This window comes from Lagopus leucura, unplaced genomic scaffold, assembly GCF_019238085.1.
Source record: "Lagopus leucura isolate 7727_CA_CO unplaced genomic scaffold, USGS_WTPT01 Super-Scaffold_100052, whole genome shotgun sequence".
Taxonomy (NCBI): domain Eukaryota; kingdom Metazoa; phylum Chordata; class Aves; order Galliformes; family Phasianidae; genus Lagopus; species Lagopus leucura.
Window position 1 is genome coordinate 249,357 of NW_024962298.1, and position 25,146 is coordinate 274,502.

Genomic DNA, 25,146 nt, shown 5'->3' on the forward strand with positions numbered 1-25,146 from the left:
CTCTCAGAGGCGCTTCTGCTCCAGTGAACAGCAGGCAGGAAGCAGGAGGGGACCCACAGCCCTACCGCTGCACCCTATGCCAGCTCTCATCCTGCACCACAGGGAAGATAGGGAGACCCCACACCCTTGGCTGTGCCCAGACCACCACCCCCACGGGACACGCAGCACCCAAGGGCCCAGCACTGGGTGGAAGGGCAGGCAGAGATGAGGGTAGAGCAGCCGCTTGCTCACGCAGCCATGAAGGAGCTGGGCCACGCTGCAGCTCCAGCACGTTTTGCCTTCTATGGACATCTCTGCTGCACAAGGAGCAGTGCTGGCACGGATGTGAGGCCACCCCAGGCCCAGGGGAGGCAGGGGGAGGGAAGAAAAACACCCAAAAGCAGAGAAGCCTTCCTGGCAAAGAGCCCCATGTCCTCCTCAGGGGGGTGCCCCGCGCCTCCCCCAGCCCCACAAGAACACAGCACACAGCAGCAGAGTCACAGCAGCCTCTGGGTATATATATTTTTTTCTTTTGTTGCATTTCATATATTATCCAGTTTCACATTCTCATAGGATCAGCAAGTATAGAGCAACTTATTCTCAAATCTTTTAATACAAGCGAGACAGCCATGGTCATATAATACTTAAAGCACTTCAATACCAAGCAATAAGATGCTAAAACAAAAATTGCACAATTTCTCATTTACGATGCCTAACTGAATCATTAGTACAGAAGACAACCCTTCTCTTTTCAAGCTTTTAACTAAACATTAACTTATCTTACAGGATTACAATTTCTCTTTTAATAATAATAATAATAATTAATTGCACACAAACACACAAGAAATTCTTTATGATGCATAAATATTTCCTTATTACACATGGTACAAAAATACTCGTACTTTTTTTTTTTTGTTCGGTATTCCCATAAGGACGGCTGATTATTTGGCAGGACTGGATGCTCTCCAATCAGAAGGATGTGGAAAAAAAGGGGAAGAAAAATAAAAGAGGTTAGATAGCTTACAGCCTTTCTATATATAGAAGTCTGAAAAAAAAAAAAAAATAATAATATAATAACCCTGATTTTAAAACCGGAGGATGGATGAGAACAGAAACCCAGTGCATCGTACTTGGAGGAAAGGGGAAAAAAAAAAAAAAAAAAAGGGAAAAAAAAAAAAAAAAACATTTTTCAAATTCTTCTGGTCGTACTGGGAAGGGGGAGGGCGGAGGTGGGGAAGGGGTGAGGCAAGGACAGTTCGTGTTTCTCAGAGCCAAGTCTTCACCGACGCAAGATGAAAACCTCGATGGATCAGTCCGTAGGACCTGTTGCTAACGGTTACACAAACGCTAGAACAAACAAACTTACACTCACACATACACAAGTTAAGTGTTTTAATTCATGCCAGAAAACATGCAAAACCCGATTTGCCTTTCGTTTCCTTCAGCCGAGCTCAGGACCGAGCCCTCGCCGGGTGTCGGCGCAGCCCGGTGGTGAAGCTCAGCATGGACAGACGGATGGAGGGACGGAGGGATGGAGGTGGCGTGCGGCGGCTTCACAGTCCGGAGGGGGACGCGCCGGGGCCGGGCGCTTCGTCCGCTGGCCGCAAACCAAAGCAAGAGGTGGGAGCCATCATCCCTGGCACGTCCCTCCATGGAGAGGCAGGGAGGAGGAACAGGAGCCCAGGAGAGATGCTGTGGAAAAGAGGACAGTGAGCAGGGCTGGTAGGATCTGTGGCCCGCCCCGCTCTCCCTGTGCCCGCCGAGGTGGATCTGATCCCGCTGCCCATCAAGCAAAGCCAACTTTATCCTACATGAGGTGTATGGGGTGGGTAACATCCCGTCCTGCCCCCCCCCCACAGGAGCTCAGGGAGCCCAAGGACAGACAAGACAAGGCTCCAGGAGTAATTAGTTACTTACTAACAAACTAACAAAACTGACGAGACTTCCATCCTTGCTGGGTAGCTTCAGAAGGAGGATACCAGCGCATCTGGAAAAAAAGAAAGCCACGCCAGAGGTCCGTGATCCAGGATTATTTCAACCAGAGCCCAGCTCCTTTAGGCCACCTGTGAGCAGAGATGGCTCCAGTACTGGAAACAGGCACCAGGATGTACCCCAAAGTAGTGCTCTAAGTGCTGGCACCACCCAGCCCTGCGCTGGTGGCTGGTGCACGGACAGATTGAGGCTCACCAGGCACCCGGACAGGTCCTCCGTTAAGAAGGGCAAAAGGATCCCACACACCTGAAGGGAGCTAGCTCCCCATCCCAGGGCTCATCTCAACATCCCAAGTACCGTTCCATAACCAGCAGACAGCATCAAAATTCACACCCAGCTCACTACAATACATTGAGCAACACCATCCAGGCTGTTTGTGAAGCTTGTCACTTTGGAGGTGTGCAGAAAGGGACTGATCCCCCAGTCACACTCACACTCTCCCGAACATCCCATATTTACAGCTTTTCCTCCATTCAGGCTCAGACAGGGCAGAGGAGGCTCACACCAGGCAGCCATCACTGCTAGATGGTGACCAGTCTGCCCTCGGCCAACAAGAGAGATGTCACAAGCCAACACACTTAAACCAGAACTCTTCCACTTGACTCAAGTAAAACCTACCTCTTTCAACACAGAAAAGACCCAAAGAGCTTTTTTAAAAACTAACACAACCATCAGAAGAGATTCTGGGCAAACTATGCAATGGAGACAAGTGGCAGAGCTATGAGCCAGCAGGACTTGGAGGCCTCCCCAAGCACCTCTACCACCCAGTGCTGCTCTGCAACAAGGAAGGAACCAACAAGACATAGGAACAATAACCAAAGCTAGCCCTATACAGGGACAATGGGCAAGGTCTTTTTGAATGCAAGCCCCATCTGGAGTGAAGAATGCCACAGCTGCTAAAATGAATGCTTTGGTAGTAGAGGCTTCATGGTTCATCCAACTTGGAGGTGGCTATCTACTACTGTCATGTCACTGATGATCAGCATCTGGCATTGCCACAGGCTGTAAGCAGGCAGTAGACGTGCCAGGCTGCTCTCCATCATATCTGAGAAGTTGCTGTCATCAGGTGAAGTCCCCAGTGAAAAAGAGTATCACTCCCAGTTATAAGAAAGGGAGGAAGGAAGAAAGATCTGGGGAACTACATGCCAGTGAGCTTCACCTCTGTGCCAAGGAAAGTCAAGGAACAAATCCTTCTGGAAGAAATGTTAAGGCACACGCAAGCAGAATAAGTGATCCCACACAGCCAGCAAGGCTTCACTAAGGGCAGGTCAAACCTGACCCAGATGGCGGCCTTCTGTGATGGCAAGACATCATTGGTGGACAAGGGGAAGGCAATGGATGCCATCTATCTAGACTTGTGCATGGCATTAGGCATGGTCCTGCCCCACGTCCTCATCTCTAAGTTGGAGAGAGATGGATTTGATGGCTGGCCTATTCAACGGATAAGGAATAAGTTGGATGGTTGCAGCCAGTTAGTGACGAGCGGTGTCCCCCAGGGGTCTGTCTCAGAACTGCTGCTGTTCACATCTTCATCAGCAACACAGATGATGGCATTGAGTTTGCGGATGGCACTGAGCCGAGCGCTGCGCTGGATACGACAGGAGGAAGGGATGCCATCCAGAGGGAGCTGGGCGGGCTCACAGAGCGGGACCACGTGAACCCAGGGAGGTTCAACAAGGCCAAGCCAGGGTGCCGCACTTGGGTCGGGGCAATCCCAGCTGTGAGCACAGATGGGAGAAGGTCTCACGAGAGCAGTGCTGCAGAGAAGGACTCGGTGGTTCTGGTGGATGAAAGCCACAGATGAGGCAGCAGCGTCCATTGGGGGCCGGAAAGCCACCAGCATCCTGGGCCGCACCAACAGAGGGGTGGCAGTGGCAGGGAGGGGACCGTCCCCTCTGCTCTGCCCTCGTGAGGCCCCAGCTGCGGTGCTGCGCCCAGGCCTGGGGCTCCCAGCGCAGGAAGGGTGCGGAGCTGCTGGAGCGGGGCAGAGGAGGCACAGAGATGCTGCCAGGGCTGCAGCACCTCTGCTATGGAGACGGCTGAGGAGCTGGGGGTGTTCAGCCTGGGCAAGAGAAGGCTGCGGGCCCACAGCAGTGATGGAAGAGTGCTGGAACTCTCTGGTCCCTTCAAATTTAAGCCACCAGGAAGGCCACTCTGGGTTAAGATAGTAGCTGGCAATGCCAGGGAACAATGGACGGCTGTTCTCTAAGCACCTTCACACTGCTCTATAGTACACTGGGTCGTGCAGCAGCAGTCCTGTACTCGTGCACGAGACCTCCACAGGACATCCACAGGTCTTCAGAGGAGACAGAGCTGAAGACTCATTTACTGAGAGCCAGTGATGGCCTCAGCACCGTACTCCAAGCTAGACACATCCCTGTTCTAACCCTACTTCCTCTGCCCCTGGAAGAAGGAGAGGTCTGTCACCTGATAGAAAGGCCAGAGGCTTCATAATGAAAACACAGACAGCAAGTGCCAGGACCTTGAGACAGCAGCCTCCTGCCAGGAAGGGACACCAAGGTCACACCTCCCAGAAAGCACAGCTGCCTGTGACAGCCGCATCCTCCTTCCACCAGCACAAGACCTGGGAAGCCAGAAACTGAACAGCCCCAAGGCAGAGCGGGAGAGCCGAGATCCTTCTTGTGATGCTTCCCAAGGGAGAGCCCTGCCAGTTCCATCAGCTACGCAGAGCTGCTGGATCCCAGCTATCCAAACCCTACAGCTGGGAGGTGCTTGCTCAGCACAGCCACATCTCCCCATCCAGCACTCCTCCCCTCGACAGCTGGAAGCAGTTTCCTCCTGCCCTGAAGCAACAGGAAACTCCCCCTTCCTTCACAAGGCCACGCACTTAACCCAGCAGCGGCCGCCATCCCACGCACCCGGCCCTTGGCGTGAGCAGCAAGGCAGTGGGGCACGTGCACCCAGCCCAGTCTCCAGCCATGTCCCCAAACCTGCAGGCTCATCTCTGCTTTCCTCAGGAGCCACCTCCTGCCCCAGATGTGCACTCCAAAGCTTCTAGCACCTTTGTTAGCCAACAGAAATTCCATCCTCCTTCTGAAGAATGGGATCATCTAGCCAAGATGACATGCTCTTTAAGAAAACAGAGCCTTTGACAGTGCCAGTTTCTATTATTATCTTAACATCCCTCAAAATGCCTTGCTTTTCCCAGGCACTGGAAGCAGATTGCTCTTGGAGCTGCCTGGAAGGAATGCAGCTAGGCAAGAGGATCTGCAGGGCTGTCTCCAGTGAGCCTCAAGGCAGCAGGTCCTGCCAATACAGCCATCAAGGATGGGAGCTGAGAAAGAGTGGATGGGGCTATCCAAAACTGGGATGGGAAAGCAGAGCAGGAGAGGCTTTTACTGGAAGACACACCATTGCTTCTGGAGCTGTATTAGCTCACAGCTGGAAAGGAGTCTGATGTCAACTTGCATTTCTCTTGTTTGCCTTCTCTATGGAAGTCCTGCCACCTCCCCGCTGTCAGAAAGCCCTCCCTACACAGGACAGGACAAATCAGCCCTTCCTTGTGTTTCTGGGAGCCGGTAAGACCCCAGCAGCATGTTCCAAAGCTGGAAACACAGCAGGTGGCAGCTGACCCACAGCAGGAAAGGTCAGTCAGGAAGGCACACCACAAGCACTACCATCGCCCAGCAGCACTCTCCAGATACCTGTTCCCAGTCCCAGCAGCAGGCATCTCACTCACACCTCCTGCTTCCAGGGCCCTGAGCTGAGGAGGCAAACAGGCAAACCCTTGCACAATGTGCAAGACCTAATTTAGCTCAGCCCAGCACCAAGGAAATCTTAGTGGAGTTGAAGCAAGCACTCCCTAGCCAGCTAGAAAGCAGCACATCCTATGCTGTAAGCATGCAGAAGATGATAGGATCCATTCCCATTGCTCAGAAGGAGGACTTCGGGAAGCATCCAGTGCCTTGAACCACTCAGCTTCGAGGCAGCTCACAGACCTCAGCTTGCAGGTTGGGAAGTCACTGCTGATGGCATCTTGGTCCAAGTCACTCATCCAGTGATGCTGGGAGAATGGGTGCTCCCAAGGAACAGAGAGCATCTCACATCTGTTTTTTTCTGCTAAAAAGAAATAGCTCGCTTGGGGAGAGCCTGCCTTGGTCAGCCTGTGCCAGCACTAAGCCACTGGAGCTTGGGCGAACACCACAGCCACGGAAGTCTTGGAGAATGCTTCACACTTTTAAGGACATATGCCCTGAAAAAATAATCCTGATGAGTCCTATGTGACAGCCCCAGTGAACAGGCAACAAGTTACAAAACAACACACACTGTTTCCAGACGTTTCTGCTGTTTTCTGCTGCTTCCAGCCACCCACCCCAGGAAAGTCCATCAGCCACCACAATGTGAAGTGCAGGAGATCTTGCAGAGGGGACCCCAAGGCTGTGCCAAAACTCAGTGCTCACCGAAGCAGGATCCTCATGGCCCTACAGGTCATTGGGCTGTCCACTGCTCCAAGATTACCAGATTAGTGGCACCCAGATGATCCCACCCCAGCAAACAGCAGCATCCCAACAGGAGGCAGGGTCTTGAAGAGGAACACAGCATCTGAGCTCACCCTGGACTCCCAGTTATTTAGGGCCAGCAGCAGGTCACAGCTGTAGGCACCAGCCTTATGCCCAGCCGCTCCACAGCTCAAAGACATCCAGCCTGTCTCAAACAAGCCCACGCAGCTTACCAGAAGGAAAAGTTGGAGAATTAGGCAGAGCACTGACCTCCCCTTCCATCGATGGGCTCTGCCTCAGCTTGGTGTTGGGAAGCCTTTGAATCCTGCTGGCCTTTGCCATGAAGCAGAGCTTGATTGCTCCTTCCACTCCCTTGGGCTGATCCCAGATTCAGAATCCTGCCCTCACCACCCCCACTGAAGGATGCTCCTCCAAACCATGTTTCTACTGCTGGCAACAGCCTGGAGACTGTGGGGGCACCTTGGGCAGCCAACCAACCAAGATGGGCAGATGGAAGCTTCCATTCCATTATCTGCTCCCTGCCTTGGGAGCATCAGCCACAGCCTTCTAGGTCCTGGCTACTCAGCCTGGTCTCCTCCATGTACCATATAGTGACTACCACCAGTTTCATCCACTCCTCTACCCAATTCCCAAAGAAAGTCCAGCCCTCAGGGTTGCAGAGGCATCTTGGAAACATCTCTTTACAGAGGTGCACTGACAGCATGATAGGAGCCCCATTGTCTCCTACAGCACACCCAAAGCCTGGCTTAGAGATGCTCCAGAACACATGGTTTCACAGCAGAAGCACAGTGCAGTCCAACACAATCACACAGATGCTAGCTGAAACATTTCATTGGGTCTAAAGGGCTCAAGACAAACTGCATCCTGGTTTCCATCTCTGTACCAATTCCCCCTCTTCCCAACTCAGCACATCTGTGCACCCCAGAGTCTTCCAAGGACAAAGGCAGTCCTGGGCCCCCATCTTGGATGACTGCTCTCCCCAGTATCACTACCCACCACAAGAAGCAGCGATCCTGGACTCAATTCCTTCACTTAGAGCTAAACATAGCAACCATTCTCCCACATTCCCTTTTCCCGTCCTCCCGGTCTCCTACACTGCTCCCTTCCATCCCCACTCAGATGCCCTTCTGTACAGCTCACAAGAGCCGCAGCCTGGCTGTGGTTTCAGGCCGCAAAGAGAAGACAAGCTCCAGGCAGGAACTTGCTCCATTTCCAGTAACTGGAGAGAAAGAGGTGAGTTTAGACCCACAACTAAGGGCAGGGTCTGTCCCGATATGCAATTCTGGAATAAAGTGACCGCCAAGTGCTGTTGTCTAAAGGTGCCCGGTAGAATTTAGTTGTGTGCTATCGCTATCACATCACTCACCTCCCCCATTGTGTGCTAGGAGTGAGGTCAAGGTGTATCTCTGGTCGCCCTTAAAAGGTTGTGGATGGGGAGAAACCAGGTTTCTGTCACACCAAGTGGCAGGGTCATCCCTGCCCCAGCTCAACCGGGCTGCTCCCCTCCCACCAGCAGGACCTGGCCAAGCCTGGCTCAGCTGGGAGGAGTTGATGTAAGATGGTGCCATGCTGTGTGCGCCATGTCATGTGCTGCCAAGTTGGAGATGTGGGTTAGAAAGAAAGCCTGGTATCTCATTCCCCAGGCTCTGGTGGGTGGGTAGCGTGAGGCCCATGCACTGGGTGGGCAAGGAAATATGGGCTACAGAGATGGGCAGAAGCTTGCAAATCCCATGGTGCATCTTGGAGGATAGATGGTTACCTTACCAGTCTTTCCAAACGGGGCTGCCGTCATGCTTAACACTTCTAGGAATGGAGCTGTAGCACAGCCACTCCACTAGCTGCAATAAGGCATCACTAGGGTGTCCCATCTCCAGGGACAGCTCTGAGCTTCAGGGCTAGCCTGCGCTGGCATCATGGCTGGAGTTCACTAGGGACATCAAAGGAGGGATTTGAGAGAGGGTGGGAGGGAGGGAAGGCACATGGGACAGTCTTAAAGTCAGTGGAATCCCCACACGTAGAGGCTTTTAGCAGTGCCGGCTCAGGTCACAGTCACACCTATGGCAGCCTGGTGCCTGGAGGGACCCCATCTCCATGGCACAGCAGCTCAGCAGTGCCAGAACAGCAGTCATCCTGCTCTTCTGCAAGCGGCTCACTGAGAGCTCCTGGCAAATGAGCCGAGGCCAGACCAGCCTCCTGCCATCTCCTGCCAGCCCTCTGGCACGACAGACACCTACTCACCTACTTTCTACCAGGCTTGAACACAGAGCTGTGAGACTACGAGTGCTTCAAGTTTTAACCTTTTGCACCAAGCTCTCTGTTCAGCTACTGCCTCCAACTACGTGCTCCCTGCAGTGCTGATGGCTCGTGGAGCTGCTCCAGCCATCCCCATAAATACCCTCCAGCCAAGAGGAATCCCAGGAGGAGGAGCTACCGCTGTCCTAGAGAACAGCTCGCGTGTCCACCACCGCCAAGCCCTACCAGTGAGAACGAGGGCTCAGCACACCAAAACCAAGGTTACAGCTTTTAGCCCAGTTTGAGAGCAAAAGTCACCTCGCACTGCCTTAACTCCACCCTGCCTCAGCTCTGCAAGGAAAAGGGCTCCAGCCTAGAGATCAGGCAGCTCCAAGCAGCCAACTTAAGTAATGTTTAACCCCATAAAACTTTATTGGTGATGTATGCTGCACCAGAATGTCCCCCTGTGAGATCACCGCCAACCTCAAGCGCAGTGCAGCAAGGAGCAGCTGTAACTGCTCAGCCAGCCCAGCCACTCTTCTTCATCAGAGCCACAGCTCAGAAGGGACACACTGACTCCCCAGGCCTTATGGGAACATCATCCATTAGGGACTTGCTTGGGCAGGGCATCCCATGTCCTCCCAGTATCTCCCTGGAGCCAGAGTCTCTCTCCAGGATTCGAGTCCTCTGAGAGTTAAGCTGCCTGTCCAGCACAAGTAGTTTGCCAACTGGAAGGTTTAAACTAAAAACCCAGATGGAGAGAATCTGACTGAAGGCTTCCTTTATTCTGGGAGAGCAGTTTTTTCCTCTGTCCACCCTACACAACATAAAGCCCTGGTGTCTGACCCTGCTGCTCTGGGTCCCTGTACAGTCACTGATGATCATCCTTGAAGGAACCACAGTAGTAATGGTTCCACACTCCTCAGCAGTCCCAGCCAGGATGGAGAGGGCATTCCTGGTTCTTACTACTAGGGGCAGCAACAGCCCTTGGCTCCACCACCCTACACAAGGGAAGGACAGAATCTGCCCTCCTGGGCTGCCCAGGCGCACAGTCAGATGCTCCTGTAGCTGTGGGCACTCCTGGAGAACATCACACAACTCCCAAACTGGAAGTAACCCAGTGAAGGGTCAGCATATCTAGAACACCAGGCTGAGCCTGTCCTGAGCCCCACATGCCTCTTGCCTACCCTGCAGGAGCATCAGCCCAATGCTAGGTCACCAGCAGGACAAAAGCAGCAGAGGACAAGTCTGTGCAGGCAAGGAGCTTGCGTCTCTTCCACATTGCATCTGGACACAAGCTTGGCTTGAAGCCATTCACCTAGGGTCAAAACACTTGCAGGAGCAAGAAGAGGCTGAAGGGCCAACTTAGCTGTTAGCCAGGTGGGTAAGGCGATGGGACATTGCTCTTCTTCCTCCCAGGCTAAGCAGGGAAAAGCAGAGCCAAGCAGTTAAGTCCTGATGCTCTGGGAACAAAGCCCAGAGCCCCACTGCACTGGCCCCCAACACTACTATGGGAACAGAGACTGAAACAGGCAGAGCCCTTGGTGACATCAAGCAGGGTAGGTTCTCCTACATAAGTGCTCCAAAACAAGCACCTTCACATGGAATTCAGGCCTAACCTGTACTTAGCTTTCTTTTTGCATTTCTGCCATTTTGGAGGTGGTTATGCTTAGCAGGGGTGGGTGGCCTCAGAAGAAAATCATGCTTTCATGTACTATGATTCCAGTATCAGATGAGCAGAGGTATCCTTATGCCTCCAGCTATCAGGGAGCACAGCCCCTGCGACAGCAGGCAGCAGTATGCATCACCAGCACCTCCATAGCCTATGGCAAGTGGCTGCACTGCACCCACAGGGTCCCACACCTTTGCTTCAAGGAGGATGTTTCATGGTTATACTTGCTGGCACATAGCACATCCTCCCCACAGACACACAAGAAGCTTCTCTGGCAATGGGGACCAACGCCAGACAAAAACTGAGCACTCACCCCAACCCTTCCCTTCCCCCAGCCCAAGAGAAAAGCTGGGCCTGCAGGGTGGGGGAGCAGCAGAGCTCTAATTGCATCCATGTCTCCCATTTATCCCATACTCAGCAGCTCCACCACTTGCCCTGCAGCCCGTGCAGGGCCTGGAGCAGCAGGAAGAGCTCTGCCAGGAGCAAGGTGCAGAGGCCAGGGGAGAGCCAGCAGAGCAGAGACCCGAGGGAAGAAGCACCAGGGGAAGGAGAGAGCGGCTCTCTCTTGGCAGGGGCCAAAGGGAGAGACTCACCTGAGCGTGAAGAGCAGCAGCCGCAGCAGCAGCCGCTGGGTACGTGAAGGCGGCATGGGGGATGGCAGGGGTGAGCTCCGTGGTGTACAGTGGGTAGGGAGCCCATGCTTCTGGGGATGCCGGGATTAGAGCCGCTCCAGTCAGGTCATCTGGACAAAGAGACAAGGGGACAGCCAGCTCAGAGCTGGACCAACTGCCTGCTTTCAGGGACAGGCTCCGCATTTCCCACTCCAAGTTAAAACTCTGAGGCTTAAGATGAACACCACCAAAGCATGCCAAGGCTGCACGGCACAGCACTGCCCCTTCTTGCTTTGCATCTAGAGATGATTTAAAGCCCTTGATGGTACCACTCCACCTCCTCAGCACTTCCAGAGTTGGTCAGAAGCCTTAGCAGATGCCTGCTGTTCTCCTGCAACCCCAACCCACTGGCAGATATCAGCCAGAAGACACAGCTCTCCTTCCCACCCTGGCTGTATGCTCAGCTGCACCAAGCCCTGCCACCAGCATTCCCAGTGCCAGGTACCTCCCAGGCTGGCCCTCAAGCTGCATCCCAGCATACTCACAGGGGTCCCGTGCAATGAAGTGTGCTCCCAGGGCAGGGTGGATATTGGTGGGGTTTGGTGTGGCCATCAGCTTGCTCTTGGCCATCTTTGTGTTGGCTTTAGCAAACTCTAACCGCAAGGTCTGAGGGTTCTCTGGGTCAAAGCGGATGCCCTGTGACAGAAGAAAGCAAAGGAGTCTCTCAGAGAGGTTTCCTGTCCCACTGCACTGCCTGCAGCTATTCGTGTAACAGTGCCCAACAGCGGAACAAGGGCCATCACCCTGCAGTCACATACCCAGTTTGTCACCTCATGCTTGCATTTCCCTACTTAGCTGACCTAGGACCCACTGCTTCCACGTTAAGGGACATAGCTTTGCTCTTTATGTGCAGTTACCCAGCCAGCAAAGCACTGACAGCTATTGGCAGTAGTCAGGAAATATCCACCTGCTGGAGCTAAGATGCCCTGTCTGCTCTGGAGCTTCCTATCTGTGGTGCTTCTACACCTGTACCAGCCTGGGTTGGATAAGCACACACCCTGAGACTCAAGGCGAGCTCTGCAGCAGATCAGAAGAGCTGCAGATGTATTCCTGTTGCCTGTACCAGACAGCTCTGGCCACAGAAGCAGCAGCATGGGAAGGCTGCTTCCCCTACATTGCACCTTCCTGGAGCAGGTTCCATCTGGCAGCAGAGCTCCTAGCAGGTCAGAGGCCAGGACAAGGACTTACCCAGACTAATGGCACCCTTAAATATGACCAGCTCTCCCACTTGGCTTCTGGGAAATTGCATGACCAGTTAACTACCACATTTGAGGGCACAGCTGGGACTCCTTGGCTCTTCCTACGCTAGGGACAAGCCAAGTATCACTCGTGCTCCAGACCAAGTGACAGCAGTGTGTATGGCCCCCAGTCCTCCCAGTACCTCCAGTACTCACATTTAAGGCATTCTTTGCTGCTTCAGCACCAGCTCGGCTGTCAAAGGTCACAAAACCAACCGGCTACAAGAAACAACACTGATTTCAGTTTGGAAATATCTTTCAGATCCACTACCTACCCCTGCCACCCTTTCTATCCCAGATAGCTTACAGCAAGCAGAAGAGGCCAAGCAAAGTTGTATTGAGCCTTCGAAGCAGAGCTTGAAGGGCCTTGGATCGTTAACTCCTGCTCTGTCCTCTCCCAGCACAAAGTTTTCTCATCCCTACACAGCGGGCACTTCTCACCCTGGCAGCCTCTGGCAAAGCTGCTGCTCGCCCTCAAGCAGAGCTGCTGCTAGAATAGGGACCCCTGGTGCAGGGCTGAAGGACCTGTTCTCATCTAGCATCCATGACCCCAGTCAATCTCAGGAAATAAGGAGACATCCAGCATACACTGACAGCTTCCAGCCACCAGGACAGGGACAATGAGCAGAACCCAGCTGCCTACGTGATGCCACACACAGTGAAATGGCATCTGTCCCCAATTCCCATCAAGCAGAAGGGAGAAATACCCAAACTCTAGGAAAAGGAGGTACCTGCTTCGATGTTAGCTTGATCAGTGACCCTTCATAACCCTGGAGAAGAGAAGAAAGCAAGACAGCGTCAGGTTCCTGAAGGAGCCAAGCTAAAACTTGGCCATGATGCAACAGCTCCAGGAGCTCCTGCAGTACCAAACCCTACACAAGACAGGCTTTGCAGAGGGAGATCTATTAACCCATCTCCAAGGGTGCCAGTTCACTCTTTCCCACCAAAAGAGAAGACAGTCACAAAGCAGAGAAGGCATCTCATCTCAACTAGCCTATTCTGCCTCTCTGGGAAGAAATCTAGCTCTTGGCCAAGCTATTAAAAGACGAGCATCCTGCTCCAGTGGGGAACACAAGGGCTCTTGGAAAGAGGCTCATTTTGATGAGCCACCCATACCCTCTTTCTACACCACAGCTAGATGGAAGCAACAGCAGGTTGACTTATGTGCACCACATTATTTGATCAGTACATGTGTCCTAGCCCAGGTACATCGAGCTTACCTAAGCCAGCCTCCTCTCAACACATGCTGCAGACTACAGAAAGACTTCCAGGACATTTAGGACTGGATCTCCCAGGTTCCCCAAAGCTTTAACAGAAGGCTTAGCTCCTCACTTCATTCTTGCTTCCTGCCACAAGATAGCATCTTTTCCACTAAAGACAAAACACAAAGACTTCCTTACCTTGAATGGTCGGAAGAGTAGGTAGAGCTCTCTGGGTTTGATGTCCACAGGAAGGCCACTGACAAACAGCGTCCGTACCTAGGAAAGAGGTCAACGAGGTCTACTGAAAGGAGATATTTAGTACTGCAGGAGGAACACAGAGCGCAGTTCAGAAGCAAGGTGCAATGGGATTAGGACATCCTGCACCAATGGTGGCTTTGCAGGCACTAACACTTCCCTGTGTTAGAGCAGCACTGTCCTGGGCAAGGTGCAGGCAGGCCTTTTCTACTTCCCACAGTGGGATTTAGACCTTCACAAAAGATTCAGGCTCCAGAAGAAGACTTGGGTTGAATAGGGTATGGACAGCAGCCCCACAGTTTCTTAACAAACCTCAATGCCAAAGGCTTGAGGTCTGCTAGACGACCGTATGCTGTCAAAAGCACTAAAGGAAACTTTGACACATCATGGTTCCAGAAGAAACAACCTCAGCTGTCTCTCTAACTTCTTCTAGAGATATCAAGTGCTTGATCACTAGATGTCTTACCCCTAGCCCATCCTGGTGCCTCAATTCAGCCACTAAATCAAAAGAAAGCCCTCAACTTTCAGTGCCACCTCATAACTACACAAGTATCTTCGACTTCAGAAGCCCCAGGAGAATAATTTGGGGTCCAGCCCAACTCCTTCCTCAGCACTCTTTGGAAGTCACTCTCAAACCACACTACACCAAGTCCAAGGATGCGACTGCTCTTCCAAGCTGTAGAACTCATAAAACAAATCCAAATGCCTTTGTAGAAGCACAAACACAACAGAAGATGACTTCAACAGACAGTGGTAGAATGCACATAAATAGCCAGGAATATGGACCAGTGCTAAAGGCTGGGAAGAACGCTGCTGAGCAGCAAGACCATCATAGCCACCTTCTCCCTGCACTGGGAGATGCTGGCTGCCAGCCTATTTCCATAGGAAGCAGAGTGATGAAGCTGCCAAGATTTCCTGTAAGTCAGCATAGAGCTAGAATGGGAAGTTATATGCTACAGAGGTCACCAAGGCACTAGTCATCATTGAAAAGGACTGGGAGAAAACGAGCTCAGCTTCACCAGGAGTGAGAAGCATGGCAAGACAGAAAAAAGGGCTCTAGAAACAAGATGGAAATCTTTGTTCATTGCTTTCAAGTCACCTGGGCATGCCTCCCATTGAAGCAATCCCAAACATGCCTGTGGAACACTGGAAGTAGAGAAGGACAGCAAGAACACCCAAATGCCTGCTGGCACCAAATCATACCAGACACATCTAGGAAGGACACCCAGCAGGACCAGGAGCACAGAGCCCATCTCCTGGCCTACTTCCAGCTGGAGTTTACATCCCTATCACACTTCCATGGCATAAGCATTCCGAACCCACACTTGCCTTGGCTGGGCATCTCCCCTTCCTCAGAAGAAGCGGGCTGCACCTGACGCCTCTTTAAAGCTCTCTTCCCACTCAAGTGAGAAGAAACGCAATGTTTCTGTTGCTTTCCAATAGGAAACGCGTGCTCCCTCAAGTCCCTCTCTCAGTTCAGAGAGATTTTTCACATCAGCTCAGGGGGTACCTTAAACCCTATAGGATGGGCATAAATCACAAATTCTTGGATGCTCTGCCCCTCATTCCCTTCATGAGGAAGGATCAAGGGCCACCAGCACTCAGCAGGCACCACAGTGGGCTGCTGCCACCCCCTTTAGGATGCAGAGCCCTTCTCTAGGCCAGCGTATATGGGATACAACCACTGAGCATCCTTATTCTCTCCTCACATCCTCCCCACCAAGCCCAGCAACTCGTTTGGTGCCACAGCACACCACTCCAGAACCATCTTATGCCTGAGCTGAGCAAGCAGTGGCAGCCAGAAGCACCTTGACAACTTCAGGCTTCAGCATGGGCTATACGAAGCAGCTGCTGTGCATTCCCAGAAGACACACCGCCATTTCTTGCAGGGAAATGTTGCATGGAGTGCAATGGCACATGTGCCTGAGCCATGTGAAAGCACCATCCCTTTTCAATATTTCAGGATTTGAGTGCGCTCAGGCCCCAGAAATGGATGTTTCTTCCAAGCAGATAGAAATCTGCATCCCTGTTGGGTCTCTAAATGGTCCCGTGATGTGCAGCTCAGTAAGTCCTTGCGACAGGCATGACAGAATGAAGGACATGCCATTGCCTGGGGAGGGAGAAAGTCGGCTACCCAAAGCCCTTACAACAGCCTGATCAGAGCAGTGCAGGTGCCCAGGAAAGCTCTTTGTCAGAGGGAACAAGCCCCTAACGCTGTCCTCATCTGGACAGGAACAGGATACATTATTCCAAAGCTTAAAAGCTCCCCTTGGCCTCCAGGTACAGTTTGTCACAACACACAGATTGAGAAATGGGGATTCCAGACAACCCACAGCAGCTGGCAAGGATGGGCATCACCTCAAGAAAGCCTGGGCAATCCCCAGTGCCACCAGCCAGAATCTCCAAACTGTATGTGCCCAAGGATCACGAGAGACTAAGGAAGGTCCTGGCTCAGAAGACCTTGTTAGGGGAGGAGGTGGGACCTTAGGCCAACCTCCTACATACAAAAAGTGCAATTACAGAGGAGAAACAGTAAGGGGTCTGGAAAAGCATCTTCCAGTGGGGTAACTTCCACAGGGCTCTCCAAGAACCTTAAACCCTTCAAGAGGCCACCAGGACCTCCACCTTCCTGCCTTCATCAATTTGCCCCACTTCAATTCTCTGCCACTCAGCATCGGATCCACTTCAACATTCAGCTTCCCCACAGAGGCAGCTAGAAAAGCCACAAGACAAGAAAAAAAGGTATATAGATGTATGTATTCCCTTCCCTGTCCCAGCCCCCTCTGGGGATGTCCCTGGTGCAAACACCCGGCAGAGATGGAGGAGAGCCATGGAAAACAGGATTTGTGCCAGGACGGACAGGACCGTCTAGGCCATCGCTTGAAGAGGGAGGATCCCAGCATAGCTTCCCACGCAGAAGCAGGGAGGGACAAGGACGAAGCCATTAGTGCTGAGATCCTCAGTGGCTCTGAAGCCTTTCTTACTCCGCTGCGTGCCCCAGAAGAGATATCTGGTGTGAGCACAGCCAGGTTCTCAGCACCAAAGCTTCAGGTCCACATCTCCTGGTCACATTTGTTTCGTATAAGCTTGAAGGGGAGTCTTAAGAACACGTAGATACTGCCCTGCAGCCCAGCAAGGGTCAAGTTATGTCAAAAATGCAAAGGCACAAGCACACATCTCCTGCGAGGCTGCTCTGGGAGGTCTCCAGGCTTTCGTCAAGAGAGACGAAATCTGTCTACTCTGAATCCTCCCACAAGTGAGCAAGGCACAGCCTTCCCTCCTGTAGGACGCAGCTTTGACATCCATTTCCTACTCCCCTGTTCTCACAAAGCTGAGACCCCATAGAGTCAGTCAGGTCCCAAAGGCAGTCCCTGCTCCACACAGCCAGGTTCTCTACCCGTCCCCAAAAGGTCCCACCACGCCACAGCCCCCACAGCTGCTCCCACAGGAACACATCCCACCGATGCTCTGCTTGGGCACCCCAAAGATCAGAGCTCTCGGGATGCAGCCACTTGACACGAGGCTGCTGGAATGCAGCAAGGCTGCAGGCAGCCCCGGGAGCCGGGACTTATAAGGCATGGATGGGAAAGGCGGGGAGCCAAGCGTGCAAAATGTGGCTGCAGAGAAGGAAAGGCTCGGGAATGCCACTGCCAGAGCTAAAAACCCAATGGGGCCACTCCAGATGGCCTACAGGGCTTTTGCTCCTGTGGTCGGGGCAGGAAGGAGCTCGAGCAAAGGGGGGAGGAGGGCGAGGTAGCAGCAGCTGCCTGGAGCAGCAGGAAGCACATGGGTGCCGATAAGCCCTGGCACAACAGGGCAGCACCCAAGAATAGGACGTGGTTGGGGCAGAGGAAGCTCTGCTAGTTTTTATCCCAGGGGGGCAGCTTCACAGCAGTTGCTCTGGTGGGAGATGAGCTCCCACCTACCATTTCTGCCCTGAGCACAGGATGTGGGTTTGGCTGCAGGACCCTCCCCAGGTATGCCATCCTCTTGGGTCCTCATCTGCGTCCAAGCTCACGAGCCAGGCAATGGCAAGCTGAAAGTTTGCAGCAGTTCTCTGCTGTAACACTAGTTACGAGTGTCACTTCAAATCACACCTTTGGGGATGCTGGTAGGATGCCAAGGCAACTGCAAGACTGAACCACCATTGCATTAGACCAGTTCCTGGCAAGACAGAACTACAGCACAGCGCTACACAGAAAACAGACCCTAAACGCCAACTTTAAGCAGCACCAAGTCCTGATTCCCCTCTGCACCACACAGGGCTCTTCCCCACAAGACCCCACGCACACAATACAGCCCAGAGGATAGGGGCAGGGCAGATGCAAGCCCATCATCCTCCCAAGGAGAGCATGGGGAGCCAAGCTCCCAGAACAACAGCTTTGACCCACAAAGGCAAGCTAAGGTCTCACACCTACACCATGCCTCTGTGTTCACAGTGACAGCATCTGTGCCTATAGGGCACGCAGCAGAGGTCAATACCCACACAGGAAAAGGCTCCTTGCTCCCAGTCAGGGCACAGTGCTCCTGCAGAGAAGGTGCCAAGCACTCTCACACCCTGATAAATCTTTGAGCTGAAGCCTTTATTCTGGGCACTCAGGGCCAGGACAGGCAGAAGCTCCGTGATCTCACCACTCAATCTTCATGACCCAAAGTCTAACATGGCCAAGACCTACAATCCCAAAAATATCTTCTTGCTCCAAAAGCTTTCTCTACCAGATCCAAAGAGTCACACTTGGCTTCATGCAATGCCAATTCCCCTAGCAATGCCAGGAGCTCTCAGAGCTGCATTCCAGATGCTCTAAGAGCATCCTTCCTATTTCACCCATCTTGGCAAGGAAGCCTTAGATTTGGGCCCTTCAGAGCTTTACCATGCACCACTTAAAACCATTTTCCATCACGGAAAGCTCTGTTCTATAGCTCCTGTGGCTAGCCAAGGAAAGAAACTCAGTTCCGAAGCCACGTCTTGTTTACTAGATCAGCAGGCAGAAGGAATAACAGTTCTCATGTCATGGAGACCAGCTGGAATACTGATGCTCAAAGCAGTTCAGATTGGAGTCTAAGAAACGTAGATTTGAATAAGCGAGGAAGGAGAAGGAAGCCATTCCATAGGCTTCCAAGGGCCACCAGGAGACAGACTCCCACATCCCATCCCCCTGGTAAGAGCAGCCCCATTGATAGAGGAAGCCTGGGAACACAGCAGTTCCCAGGACCTTTCCAGTGTCCTCCTGGGGGAGGAAGGTTTAACATCAGGCTTCCAAATCCCAACCAGAGCAGGAGCAACACCTCTGCATCAATGGGACGGAACAACAAGATGCATGGTAAGCAAACAAGCTCCTTGGGCTGCTGGAGAAAGCAAGGAGAGCGCACAGCACCCAGCAGTGCCCCTCGGGATGGGTGCTGTCGCGCAGATCGGCAGTTGCCTGGAAAACTAAACAGAAGATAGCAGAAGTGGGGAGGGATCGGCTTTGGGGAGGTGTCTGGTGAGGAACAGCAGGGGCTGACAGTCGGCCCTGTTTGTTTAACATTCCCATTAGCGACCCAGAGAGGAGTAAGAGGCATTCCTGTGCTCAGCATGTCACCGGGCAGGAAGGGGCTGCGAGATGTGGGGGCTTGAAGATTAGATAAAGGGAAAGGCTCAATTTGGGAGCTTTGCATCGCCATATCTGGGGCACGCAGTGCCCTTCAGGGAAGCAGCAAAGTAGGCTCATGGAGGAAGGTGAAAAGCAGAAAAGGTGTTTACAGCTCCAGGATCTGGTGTTATTCTCTGCACAGCTTAGGAAGATATCCCAGCGCCATACCCCTTCCTGCTTGCATTGGGGTTGAACGGTTCAGTTCAGTAATTAAACGTAATTACTGCTAATGGGGAGTGAATTGACATGCAGCAATGGGAGCTCTGGATGAGAGCTTGAATTTGGGTTGGCTTGGATGTGGCGAAGTCCCCTGAACATGAGGTCATTCCCGGTCCCGCCACCACCATCAGGATCCTCAGCAGAGAAGCGCAGCTCCCGCTTAGCTGGGTAAAGCAGCACTGTGGGGGGGTCCTGCAGAGGACCACCACGGAACCCAAGCAGTCAGGATGGGGACATCCCACCAGTCCCAGAATCACCTCCAAGCATCCCCAGCTACCACCACGCAGCACATCTAAGAGGATAGGCTGGGCCATCCCTCTCCCTGCATGCAGTGCAGAGCAGGGGACACTCGTCACTCAGCCAGCCCGGCACCCCACAGCACAGACCTTGAGCCCCATCTTCCAGGTAGCAAGCATCACACTGGAGGCGACACACTCTCCAAACTGCCCAAACACCGTAAGGGTGCAGCACCACCGCAGCCAGCAGATAATTGGAGCGCACAGCCGCAGCCCCGCACACGCAGCGCACAGAACCCCCCGGTGCAGAGCCTCCCCGCACCCAGAAAACGGCACACGCTGTCCCCCCAGTGCCACCCACCGAGGTGGGACACGTCCCCAGCGGTGCGACATCGCATCACCTCAGCTTCGCTCAGCACAGCAGAAGGAACACTGCGGCCAACACCTGCGCGCCCATTCCACCCCATTAGCCAGGTCCCCAGGATGGAGGACACACTGTCCCCGAGGCAGCTGGCGCGCAGGGACCAAAGGGCCCCGGTGGGCGGCGGGCAGCCAGCCCGGGCGCCATGTTGCGGCGGTGTGAGCGCACGGCGTGCTGGAGGAGGGCGAGGGGAGGGGGCTGAGCATCTCCTGCTCCCCAGGGCCAGGCGTGGAGGACTGCAGCAAAACGTTGCGTTTTCCTCCAAGATGGAGGAGGGCGGGTGACCCTGCTGCACCACCACCACCCCAAGGGTTGTGGGATGGTTCCGTGGGCCGCTACACAGGGACGCTCAGGAGCCCTCCCATCATGTGGTCTGTCTCATGATGACCATCTAAAGGATGGGGATAGTGGCTAGGGTGGCACACAGCCCCATCAGCCCCAGCTAGGCTGTTGGTGCAGCTGCCATCACTACAGTTTAAATTTGTCCCTGTCACCTATATTGGCATCTGGATGTCAGATCTTGGTCACTCCAACTCCAAGGGAATGAGGTCCTTGACCCAGGAGACTACAAGATCACCCAGGGCTCACCACACTGCAGCCAGTAGTCATACTTCCAGCCTTGGATAAAGCCAACACACACTGCGCTGCAGTGCTGGAGCCCCGACGTCCCAGCCCTCCAGTTCTTACAGCTGGACCTCAGCTCTGCAACCCAAAGATGCATCAGCATCCCAACACCGTTCACTTACACTGTGTCTCCAGTGCTGCAGCCTTCACACCCTTGATCACCTATGCTCTGAAGCCCAGATATCCCAGGTCACAGCTCCTGGGGCTCCAGATCCCAAGGAGCCAAACCCTCAGTGCTCCTCAGCCCCACTGCCTCGAGTCTCCACTGCTCCGGCTCCCCACTAACAGAGTTCCAGAGCCTCAGAAGTCCCAGCTCCCTGGTGCCCCGGTGCCTTGGGCCACCACTCCCACAGCTTCAGAGCCTCAACACCGTGAGCCTTCAATGCTGCAGCTCTCAGGACTCTGGAACCCTCGGGTCCGCACTGCTCTGCATCCCTATTCTTGGGGCTCCTGAGCCTTGATGCCGGTGGGTCTCCGGTACTCCAGAGCCCCAACAGCCCCGGTTCCCTGGACGCAGGGTCCTCGGTGCTCCAGGTCCCTGCTCCCGGGACCCCGAAGCCCCGACGTGCAGCACTCCCGGTGCTCCAGCCCCGACGCCCGGCTCTCGGTGCTCCAAAACGTGTTCCCCAACGCGTCCCACGAGCTCCCACCTCCTCCTCGACGTTTCCTCCGCCGTTGGTGTGCTCGGTGTCCTTATTGAGGTTACTCATGGTGGGGGGCCGAGGGGGGTGGTGGTGGGAAGGCGAGTGAAACAGCAGCTCCGAGCGGGGAGCGGGTGCCGTGCGGTGCCGGTGCGCGGTGCGGAGCTGCCCTCCCGGCTCACATGCGGTGTCCCGGGAGGGGGGTTCGGCTCCGCCGTTAAGAACCGGGCGGAGCGGAGCGCAACGAGCCGCAGCTGCGGGGCCCCCGCCGCTCCCGGTGCCGCTCCCGGTGCCGCCGCCGCCGCGCACGGAGCAGCGGGGCCGGGACCCGCCCCCCCCCCGCCCCCCCCCCTCCGGGGGCGCCCCCGGGCCCCCCTCCTCCAATCCCGGCCCGGCCCGCCCCCGCGGGGGGGCAGGGGGATGTGGGGCTGGCTTTTATTTTTTTTTAATGCGTGTGGGTTTGGGGGGGGGGGGGGGGTTGTGTGTGCTTTTTTTTGTGGGTTTTTTTTTTTCTTCCTTTCTTCTCTCCCTTTCCACGAAAAACTTTCTCAACTTTGGTGAACTTTCGGGCTTCAACTTTCTTAAAGGGACCGGCGGCCACAGAGCAGGGGGCGATTCCTGTGGGCTCCCTCGAGGGCTCCAGGAACCTCAGGGCTGCAGCCCGACAGTCCTGCGGCAGCAATGCCGAAACCCCCCGCTGAAAGCTGCACCTCAGCCCTTGGGGCTCAGGATGTGGGCTCCGTTCCAGGGCAGCAGCCCCAAATCCCCCAGAAAAGCATCCCTTCATCCCCCAAAACGTTATCCCCATATCCTCCAGAAAAGTATCCCTTCATGCCCCGGAATGTTTTCCCCATATCTTTCTGAGCAGCATCCCCATATCCCTCAAAACTGCATCCCTGCATCCTTCAGAGCAGCATCCCCGCAGCCCCCACGGCAGCAGCCCCTCATTCCCTGGGAGAGCAGCCCTGTGTCCACTTTCTGCCCTTCTCCATGTCCACGCGGGTCCGTGGACTGGCCCCATCCCAATGAAATGGGCAGGGGGATCTGAGCTGATATCGTACTCAGTGCTGTCTACCTGCTCAGCCCCAAGGTTGGGTGAGAGAGGGAAAACATCAGTTCTACATTAGCCTCCTGGTCCTACTGGCACCCCAAGCTGGAAAGGCAATGTGTGCCCCCAGTCCTTTGCTTCCTCCTTCCCAGGCTGAAGTCCCAGATCTCAGCTTCTCCTCATAGGGAAGCTGCTTCTGTCCCTTGATCACCCTGTGGGTCTTTGATGGCCATCAACTCCCTTCCCTCTCCAGCTCAGGGACTGCCTTTATGGGGATGCTGTGAGTCACACACATCTCCTCCTTGACCCGTCCCCCATGGCCATCTCCCCAGCACAACTCCATTCCTTCCTCTTCAGACCATGCTGTCCCAACAGAGCTGAACTTCCCTTCGAAATGGAACTCAGTCCATGAGCAGGACATCAGCTGCAGGTCAGGGACGTTTTGCACACATGTATGTCATGAAGTGAGCGAGGCTGGGTGTGATCACAGCTGGTTCCTTCTCTCACACCTGGGTTTGGTGACCCTACTCAAGCCCTATCCCAATCTGCTTCTCCACCTGCTCATACAGGGAACAAACTGCCCTGAACTCAGCCACCCCGGCATGACCAAGGAGCTGTGGATCCAGCACCAGCACGAAGGTGGATCCCAAAATTAAGCAAAGCTTGACCATGTCTTCACATGAGGAGGCACAATGTGAGGGGAGCGCTGGCATTGCATTACTTTGCTTTCTAGGTTGGGGCTGCAGCAGCTGCAGCTGTGTGTGCGCAGCACGGAGGATTTGCACATTGGGTTCTCATACGGATGGTGGCAAGGCAGCTGTTTTTCTAAGGCTGCATAACGAGCTGCTAAGCCAGAGAGCCCAATCCCTGCCAGGTTGTTGTCCTCTGGGAAGGGAAAAAGAAAAAGCACTTTTTAGCTAAGAAACCAAATACTTGTTTTAAATGTTGTTTTACGGGGGTGGGGGTGGTTTGGTTTTCTGGAGATGTTTCACACCAGGGATACCTCAGCCCTGGCAAACTCAGAGAAGAGCCTCCAGCCTGACCCCAGCACCAGGGCCACAGTGGGACAGGGCTTTCTCCAGCCACCAGCAAAGCAGTATGAAGGCATCAGGAAGACATGGAGCCCACGGCAAGCAGAGGACACAGTGAGGTGGAAGTCAGAGAAGAAACAGAAGAGAACTGTGAAAATGCGATGCCTGCAGAGATTCAGGGTGAGGGCTTTTCATTGGGTTGTTTTGCAGTCCCTGCTTCTACATGGAAGTGAGTGGCTTTAGCTGCAGCATCTGAGAGGGTGACCCTGGTTCAAACCAAGTTTCTCCATGCAATATGTTTTCATAGAAGCACTCTTCACCCCAAAGCATCTCCCATCCAACAGCGTCCTCCTCTGCACCCTGTTTTGGGAGTGAAGGCTGTCGGTGTTCATAACCACTGAGCAGGTCCTGGGAAGTATTTCTTAAGTACCTCAGTGAAAAACAGGTTGCAATCAGCTGAGAAATCAAGGTGAAATGTGATGGAGTTCAGCAAGAAGCACACAGTCCTGCAGCTGGGGAGGAACAACCCCCCCAGCACCCCTGGGGGAAATGGCCGCAGGGGCCTGGGGACACTGAGGTGACCGTGGGCCAGCAGTGTGCCCTTGGGACAAAGTAGTGAGTGGTGTCCTGGGCTGCATTGGGCAGAGCACTGTCAGCAGGTGGAGGTTCTCTCCCCAAACCTTTTTATCCGCGTTCCCATGTCCTGTGTGAGTGCAAACCTGACTTGGCTTGCTGCAAGCACTGACAGCACCCAAAAGGGTCTGCCAGACAAAACACAGAGCCACCTGCCTGCAAGGAGGCAGAGTTTCCTTTGGGGGATCGTAGGGCTGTCGCAGGGGCTGCCTTGCATCCCTGCTAGCCCCAAGCCCATACAGGCTGCACTTTGGAGGAGGTGCTGTACTGTTTTGCTGTTTCTCACTGCTTATCTGGAAGCTGAGCCTTGGCACTTGTCCCAGAGCAGAGAGGACGTTCCCGTGTCATTTCCAAAGTGTTTGAGGGACAGTGATGGGAAAGTGTGCATCCTCCAGGCACAACATGGGTTTTCCTCTGCTCACCGCCAACACCGATTTCTCCTCCTCCCACTCTTGTCTGGGAAGTCTCACATCTCCAAAACCACTGAGCAAGCACTGCTGGACTCACCAATGGCAGTTTACAGGACTTCACATCAGCTCTCAGAGATCTTTCTGGCCAGCAGCTGCAGGACACTTTGGGGTTGAAGTGCTGTTTTCAGTATGGATCAGCATCCAAACATCTGGAGACCCATTATAGCATTACGTGGTGTTAGTGGGCAGGGACCTCCAGAGCCTTCCATCCAACATCTTGCTCACAGTAAGACTGTCACCAGTGATGGATGAGGCCAGTCCTGGCTCGAGAACCCCCAGGCATGGAGCCCCACCACCTCTCCAGGTTCCCACCTTCCTGCAGGAAACCCAGCCCAGCCATGCCAAGCCACCATCTGTGGCTACAATCGCACTTTATATTATCTGCCCCTACCGAAGGACACGTAGCTCCGCTATCTTTCTTCTTGTCTTGGAGCTGTAAGTGCTAATGGACTCCTTAGACCTCTGTTT

The 25,146-nt window shown here is 54.0% G+C and overlaps 1 protein-coding gene across 3 annotated transcripts; it reads right to left on the reverse strand.

The window, feature by feature from the left end:
- Positions 1-476: 476 nt before the first annotated feature.
- On the reverse strand, positions 477-21,755 carry RBPMS2 (RNA binding protein, mRNA processing factor 2). Of its 3 annotated transcripts, XR_006181431.1 has the most exons (9): positions 21,506-21,755; positions 13,666-13,743; positions 12,997-13,035; positions 12,422-12,484; positions 11,513-11,663; positions 10,950-11,098; positions 8,217-8,379; positions 1,897-1,966; positions 1,655-1,671 (listed from the first exon to the last, which is right to left on the reverse strand). XR_006181431.1 is itself a non-coding variant. In XM_042885666.1 (8 exons), the coding sequence occupies exons 1-7, from the start codon at positions 21,563-21,565 to the stop codon at positions 1,904-1,906; spliced, it is 603 nt and encodes a 200-aa protein (XP_042741600.1). In that variant the 5' UTR covers positions 21,566-21,754; the 3' UTR covers positions 477-1,671; positions 1,897-1,903. The 3 variants fall into 3 exon arrangements, 1 of the variants encoding a protein (XP_042741600.1); XM_042885666.1 differs by lacking the exon at positions 8,217-8,379 and having other exon boundaries at positions 477-1,671; positions 21,506-21,754; XR_006181432.1 differs by lacking the exon at positions 1,655-1,671 and having other exon boundaries at positions 1,948-1,966; positions 8,212-8,379.
- Positions 21,756-25,146: the final 3,391 nt, after the last annotated feature.

Coding starts and splice junctions, on each gene's coding strand:
- RBPMS2 (XM_042885666.1), bottom strand. CDS start 21,565: ATGAGTAACCTCAATAAGGACACCGAGCACACCAACGGCGGAGGAAAC. Junction 13,744..21,505: donor GAGGAAACGTCGAGGAGGAG/GTGGGAGCTCGT, acceptor CCTCTTTCCTAG/GTACGGACGCTGTTTGTCAG. Junction 11,664..12,421: donor CAGCAAAGAATGCCTTAAAT/GTGAGTACTGGA, acceptor CTTCTGTCACAG/GGCATCCGCTTTGACCCAGA.